The following is a 7,887-nucleotide window of genomic DNA, read 5'->3' on the forward strand; positions in this document are numbered from 1 at the left end:
ACTGAGCGAAGCGCTGAGGGCTGCGAGCTGCGAGCTTAAAGCTGTGTGTGTGCTGCTCTTTGCCTGCGGAACAAACCCACTGATAGATCTTCAAGGGGGGAGAAATAAGAGAGACTAATTCAACTCGGTGGCTGGGAGTGATAAAGGGATTTGGACCAGCACCCCGTGTCTTATTGCTTGAGTTTCCAGTTTTTTAGGATTAAAAAAAAAACTTGCAACAGTTGAACTAGATTCAGCAACTTAAAAGTGGCCGTATGTGTTAGTTTGTGTGAGAGAGAGAGAGAGAGAGAGAGAGAGAGAGAGAGAGAGAGAGAGAGAGAGAGAGAGAGAGAGAGAGAGAGAGACACACACACAGACAGACAGATAGACAGACAGACACAGAGAGAGAAAGAGCAAGAGGAGATAGAGAGGGATACGAAGAGATACGCATCATTCTGACCAAGCAAGCACAGGCTCGGTGGCCACAAGCTATAGCAGCAGTAGAAAAACAGGAAGGACACAGAACGACCAGGCTGCCACGACAACAAAGAATGTGTGGTCATGGTCAAGCAGAGATGAGTTATTTTTTGTCATGAACTCCAACACATTTTGAAGACATTGAAAACAGTAATAAAAAATGGGGCCATGCTTCTTGGCCAATGGCCCTCTGCTGCCTTGGCTCACACAATGTGTCTTAAAATGTCACAACCTGAGGGACTCGGAGGTTTAAATAACAAACACGCATAGCCTACACTATATTGCCAAAAAGCTCATATGCGAGTCAAGGCAGGTGACCCAACACTTTTACTTTTGGAAATATAGTGTATGTACATTTGTACACACACACACACACACACACACACACACACACACACACACACACACACACACACACACACAAATGTGTTCACATGTTCATATCCACATTGCTGCATCTCTGTTTTCTTAGTCATGCTAGTAAAGCTCCATTGAATTTGAATTTGAGAAAGTGAGAGAGAGAGAAAGTTTGTGTTTGTGTGTGAGAGAGAGAAAGAAAGTTGGGGCTGGCCATAATAAGAGGTGCAGAGATAAACATGCTGTTGCATTCATGATGGTAATCGCCTGGCTGTGGGGATCGCCTGCACTCCAGGCCTCAGGCAGTACTTAATATTGCAACAGCAATGTTAATAAAGGAAGATAACTGGAAGAAAACTGAAAGATGAAGTCTTAAAATGAAACATGCTGAATATGTTGAGCTACAGCATTCAGAAGCATCCATTGAGGTTGAACACATGTGCCATGCAACCACTGCTGCTTTATGCATGTCCAATACCTAATGCAATAACGCAACCATATAGGAACAAAGTATTGTTCATCTCAAAGCATAACATAAGATACAACTCATGCTCGAATCTAAGCATTAAAACTCTTTAGGAAAATCCATGTGAATATTGAAAACCTTCGCCACTACAGTTAGCTGTGTGTTTATCACCAAGGCATTGTATGTGTTAATTTGCTGCATCAGTACTCAGGTGTTTCACATTGATGTGACATGATTCTGTTGGATGAATTCATTGCTGTGGCAAAATATGACAGTTCATTGTGTTTCAAAGAACAACATGAGTTTGTTTGATTTCATGTATAGTGGTTTAGTAAATGTGACAAACCCTCTTTTCCTTTTTCCTCCCACGCTTACCTTACTTGATTCAATTAGAAAAAGTGGATTGCTCAAATAGAATGACTATTTGAATACAATAAGGCTGTGTTTCATTCAAAATTATACTGTTTCATGTAATTATTATGTTTTCATCTGTGTTTGTTTGTTTGTTTGTCTGTCTGTTTGTTTGTTTGTTTGTCTGTTCGCAAGATAACTCAAAAAGTTATGAATGGATTTCGATTAAATTTTCAGGAAAGGTCTGAAATGACCCAAGGATGAAACGATGAGTGATTGGGAGTGATCCGGATCACCGTCTTGATCCAGGAGGCGATTATGTTTTCGCTTGGCAGAGGTCTACGCTTTTATATATGGTTTGATATATTGGACAGCCCTGACTTGTCCTTATTTTACGGTGTACGGGCTCAAGAAAACCATGAAAGCCTCAAGTGTGTCTAAGCTCTAACGGATGCTTTGATGACTTCTCCTGTAGGGAGGCAGTGTGGACACAAATGGAGAGGTCTTCTTCACGTGTCGTTTGATTTGATTGAGTCTGAGTGGAATGAGGACAATGTCAATGTCAATGTCAAGTTTATGAAGCGAAGACCATTAAGACCATTATGTTTTAAATGTGCTTTGGGAAATCAGAGCATGTGTAAACAAACACCAAGGCATGCTGTGATCCGGTCACTCAGACCGCTTGCTGAGGTGGTTTGGGATGCATGACTCCACATTTTTGTAATCAGACCATTGGAGCATAGATCCCTGAGCACAATACTGTAATAATAATAAAAATGATAGCATGACATCGTGTTGATATTGTTTTGTGTATGAATGTGTTGAAAGCACATGTTCACTCTTCCGGCACGCTCTAGGATGAGTCGGGCCTGATGATGACGATGATGATGGACCCTGGCGCCAACGACTCCGAGGGGACATTTGGGCTGCCGCCCGTCAACCAGACGGACCTGATCGCCACCTTCTCGGGCACGCAGCTCCTGCTGCGCTTCAAGCCGCTCTTCATCGCCCTGTACGGTGCCGTGGTGATGGTGGCGGCCGTGGGCAACGCCTTCCTGCTGGCGTGCATCGTGGCGGACAGGAAGCTGCACAACGCCACCAACTTCTTCATCGGGAACCTGGCGGCGGGCGACCTGCTGATGTGCCTGAGCTGCGGGCCACTCACCGCCTCGTACGCCTTCCACCCGCACGGCTGGGTGTTCGGGCGCCCACTCTGCCACTTGGTGTCCCTGATACAGGTACGGTATAGAGCTCGGGATAGAACACGTTAACCCTTAACCTGCATTCACTGTAGGAAAAGTTCCATATGAAAAACTCAGCAACTGCAGCTATTGCAGTAGTGGTAGTGGTAGCCATTGTTGTTTTGTGTCACCACGGTACGGCTTTTAGTATCACTGCCAGGAGTGTCTGTCCACCTCTGGGTGTTCGAATGCCAGCTTTGCCACCTGGTGTCCCAGCCACAGCTGTGCAAGTTAAAAAAAATAATAATTAAATCTCACTGGACTACTCCTCCTGAAATCATTTTCTTTTTTTTTTTAATTACATCCACCACAGAAGACCAGAAATTGAAGTCGTTAGTATTCATGCAGCGAAGTAAGCCGAGTTCCTCGAGCCCGAGCCCTGATTCTGTTCTCCGTCAGAACCAAATTTTGTTTTTCTCCAGCCAGGGAGTGCCGATAGCAACGCTAATTACCACCCAATTTAGCGCGGAGCCAATCAGTGACCAAAGTGTCCAGCGCCTGAGCGGAACTGGACCGAGCTATCGCAAGACATGTGGGGGCACTGACATGACCCAACCGTGTTTATGCGTAGGGTCCTGCTAATGCCATTACATTAGCATTATTAAAATAGGTGGCTAGAGAGAGACAGAGAAAGAGAAAGAGAGAGAGCGAAAGAGAGAGAGAGAGAGTTTCTAAATTACCTTAAGTTAGACTTTTTAAACTAACTAACTAAATTAGACCTCTGCATAACATACTTGTGCTTTCTGCCTAATTAAGTTTCTGATAATGGTTCGCTTGTCTAAATTATTCATGCTTTTTCTTATGTGCATCTTATTTTTCTCAGTTTATTTTTCTCCAATTATACCATGCCGTAGTGTGCAGAGACAATAAGCTAATATAACAAAAACGAAAAAAAACCCAGCCATTATGACTGCATGGTTACATATCATAGCGTACATATCGCTCAACAGTTTACGATCAAAATTACTCTTTGCCTCAGCAAGCTGGATGAGAACCACTGGCCTTTAGGAATGTGAGTGTGTCTGATGTCTGATGTGAGGCCAGACTGTTGCAGTCATAACAAAGCATTAGAAATGTTTTGAGTTTATCCAGGTCCCAGCTGTGGCGCAACTGGCTGGGGCACCTGGCTGCTGCACCATACGACCCGGGTTCGATTCCCGCCCCGTGGTCCTTTGTGTAGGTGTAGGTGCTGCAGCCAGGTGTGCCATAGCTGGGGCCAAGACATGTGAGTGTATCTCTGTGTGAGTCCAAACGGTTTCTGTGGGTTATTTAGTGATTTAGTAGTAACAAAGCATTAGAAATGTGAGTGTATCTCTATGTGAGTCCAAACTGTTTCCAGGGCTGGCAAGTTTTAGAAAATGGCAAGCGTGAGATGAGTTTGTCTGGCGAACATTTTTTTGATTGTCACACTCAAAGCGTGACACTTGGCAGCTCCGATTAGAGTCGCTTTTTCAAGTGTGAACTTACCAAGAAAGAGGCAAATAAATGTTACACAGCTCTGCAACAGGGATAGGACAATGATAGGCTTATTAGCCTCAACGTTAACTTGGAAACTCAAGGAGAAACAGCGAATTAACAGTGAACAAAATCTAGCAAGCAGGAGAATGTTTTAAATCTAATTTACGGAGTCTGCGCTGTTGTGTGTGAAAGATAAGTTAGAGACGCCAAGACCTGTCTTCTGTTGCTTCTGATTTGTTTATATTGCGTGATGCCTTCCATGGTTGGTTAGATTTAGGCAAAAAGGACTGATGGATTGGTTATTGCAGCATTAGAAATGTGAGTGTATATGTGAGTCTAAACTGTTTCTGTGGGTGCTTTAGCAATACCAAAGCGTTAGAAATGTGAGTGTAACTGTATGTGAGCCCAGACTGTTCCTGTGGGTGCTTTAGAACCAAAGCATTAGAAATGTGAGTGTAGATGTACAGTATGTGAGCCCAGACTGTTCCTGTGGGTGCTTTAGTAACACCAAAGCTGTGTCCTGCAGGGTGCCACAGTCTTCGCCTCCGTGCTTTAGTAACACCACAGCTGTGTCCTGCAGGGTGCCACGGTCTTAACTGTATGTGAGTCTAGACTGTTCCTGCAGGGTGCTTTAGTAACACCAAAGCTGTGTCCTGCAGGGTGCTTTAGTAACACCACAGCTGTGTCCTGCAGGGTGCTTTAGTAACACCACAGCTGTGTCCTGCAGGGTGCTTTAGTAACACCAAAGCTGTGTCCTGCAGGGTGCCACAGTCTTAACTGTATTCTGTGGGTGCTTTAGTAACTCCAAAGCTGTGTCCTGCAGGGTGCTTTAGTAACACCAAAGCTGTGTCCTGCAGGGTGCTTTAGTAACACCAAAGCTGTGTCCTGCAGGGTGCTTTAGTAACACCACAGCTGTGTCCTGCAGGGTGCTTTAGTAACACCACAGCTGTGTCCTGCAGGGTGCTTTAGTAACACCACAGCTGTGTCCTGCAGGGTGCTTTAGTAACACCACAGCTGTGTCCTGCAGGGTGCCACGGTCTTCGCCTCCGTGCTGTCCCTCACGGCCATCGCCATGGACCGCTACGTGGTGGTGGCGTACCCGGTGCGGCGGCGCATCTCCATGTGCGGCTGCAGCGCGGTGGCCGTGGTCATCTGGCTCCTGGCGCTCGCCCTGGCCGCGCCGCCCGCCCTCCAGGTGAGCCTGCTGGACCTGCGGCCCGGCGGCATGGACTTCCTGGTGTGCGAGGAGTTCTGGGAGCCCGGCGGCCTGCGCCTGGTCTACTCCTGCTTCATCCTGCTGGCCACGTACATGATCCCGCTGCTGGCGGTCAGCGTCTCGTACTGCGCCATCAGCCTCCACCTGCGGCGCCACGCGATGCCCGGCGAGCCGTGCCAGCCGTGCCACGGGCGGCAGCAGCAACGCTGGAGCCAGCGGCGTCGGCGGACCTTCTCGCTGCTGGTGGCCTCCGTGCTCGCTTTCGCCCTCTGCTGGCTGCCTCTGCAGGTGCTCAACCTGCTGGTGGACCTGGACGGCGACTTCCGCTTCGTGGACAAGCACTACCTGAACGTGCTGCAGGTGAGCTGCCACCTGGTGGCCATGAGCTCGGCCTGCTACAACCCCTTCATCTACGCCTCGCTGCACAGCAAGATGCGGCTGCACCTCCGCCGCTACCTGTGGCCGTGCAGGGACGGGCGGGGAGGAGGAGGAGCTGGAGGAGGAGGAGGAGGAGGAGGTAGAGGAGGAGGAAGAGGAGGAGGAGGAGGAGGAGGAGGAGGAGGGGGCAGTGTGGGGAGTGGAGGGATGACGTTGTTGTCGCGCTGCACCTCACGGAACCCCAACAACTGCCTGAGTCTGATGTCGGAAGCATCTGCCAAGGAGAACCAACACATGGGGGGACCGCATCCACCTGTTCAGGACGACCCAGACAGCTCTATTTGAGCACATACACACACACACACACACACAGACACACACACACATACACACACACACACACACACACACACACACTGCACACACACACTGCACACACACACTGCACACAGTTTCACCTCATTCTGGAACTGACACACATGATGCTGACCACAGTTGGACTCTATCTGAGAACACCCACACTCACACACACACACTCATAAACACTACAGAGAGTTTACCCAGTTACCTCATCCTGGAACTGACACACACATGAATCTGACCACAATTGGACTCAATCTGACACTCACACACACTCACACACCATCACACACACTCACACACACGCCTCTTTTCAAAAACGGCAAGCTCTGCCCCCCAACTGAAACTAGGAACGTATGCAGCTCTAAGACTCGGTCTTACTTGTAGGCTCTGGACAGCTTCCGGTCCAGACTTATTTGGGTTGACCACTACTGACCACTACTGAGCTGTAATATCCTCCAAACAGCATGTTTCTGTCCTGCTCGATGTGAATGACATGACGTGAGCTGTATGGGGCATGTATGTGTGCTTTAACTGCCGTTTTATTTCATGTGATTGCTTCTAAAAAGTGTTTGGCCCCATGGTACTGTATGTGATGCATCTGCTGTTGAAAGCCCTTCAAAAGGGTTCCTTTTTCCTCACTGTGTTCTACTGAAATGTTATTTACCAAATGCTGAGTAGCAAAACAAAAAAAACAGTAAACACATGGCAACTCAGTTTCCATCGACCCAAACGGGTCTTGATGCTGCAAATGTGTAATTCCATTAGCACCAGCTGCGACCTTTGCGCTTCAAAAGCGTGCCCTTCGGCTGTTTGGAGATCGGCGGGCTTTTGCTGTTGTCACAAAGGATAAATAAATGAGAGAGATGAAAGACGACTTTCCAACCCCCTCCCACCCCGCCGACCTTATTTGGGAAACCCGCTGAACGGCCTTCCGTGTAAACTTGAGGATCCGCAGAGCGCCGCTCGGAGCTGAGACCGCTTCCAAGTTTCCCCAGCAGGGAGCCAACGCCTGTCGGAGCTTCAACGGGGCCCCACAGCCAGGGAGAGGCCTCTCAACGGGGCCTCAGATTCCCTGGCTCGTCCTCAGCATCTCTTCCACCCTCCATCATCCTTCTCCATCTCACTCCCCTGTGACGCATCCGCACGGGACAACACACACACACACACACACACACACACACACACACACACACACACACACACAGATGGCGCAAACATAAATTAGCATTATTCAGGGCTGAGTCACACAGTGCTGCGTGTTCCGATTAGCGATGATAAGATTGTGCTCGGAACTGACATGGTGCACAACTGGCCCCCTCGCGGCCCTCGCTCTCACACGCGATCACATTCGATCACTTCATCTTACCGACAAAGGTCTGTGTGTTGAGATAAGCTGTGAAGAGAGAGCAGGCCTATTAGTCCCAAGCTAGGTATTAGAGAAAAGAGACTGATAGAGTCCTCAAGGCGAAGGGGAATGTTACAAAAGAATGATGGAGAGTGAGAGGGAAAGGAAACTTGAGAAGTTGAGAGAGAGAGAGAGAGAGAGAGAGAGATGGTGTGAGAGAAAGAGTGAGGAAGAGAGAGACAGAAAGTGTGTGTGT

The 7,887-nt window shown here is 48.2% G+C and overlaps 1 protein-coding gene across 1 annotated transcript in view; it reads left to right on the forward strand.

Annotated features, from left to right (window-relative positions):
- The window catches only part of si:dkey-202l22.3 (7 transmembrane receptor domain-containing protein), an 11,782-nt gene extending 5,514 nt beyond the window's left edge, over positions 1–6,268 (forward strand). Inside the window, exons 2-4 of the mRNA XM_062552016.1 lie at positions 2,488–2,868; positions 5,357–6,021; positions 6,124–6,268. Coding sequence (XP_062408000.1) covers positions 2,503–2,868; positions 5,357–6,021; positions 6,124–6,268 — 1,176 coding nt within the window. The 5' untranslated portion in view covers positions 2,488–2,502. The remainder of the gene's footprint in view (positions 1–2,487; positions 2,869–5,356; positions 6,022–6,123) is intronic.
- Positions 6,269–7,887: the final 1,619 nt, after the last annotated feature.

The sequence above is a fragment of the Sardina pilchardus genome, chromosome 13 (genome assembly GCF_963854185.1).
Source record: "Sardina pilchardus chromosome 13, fSarPil1.1, whole genome shotgun sequence".
NCBI classification, from domain to species: domain Eukaryota; kingdom Metazoa; phylum Chordata; class Actinopteri; order Clupeiformes; family Clupeidae; genus Sardina; species Sardina pilchardus.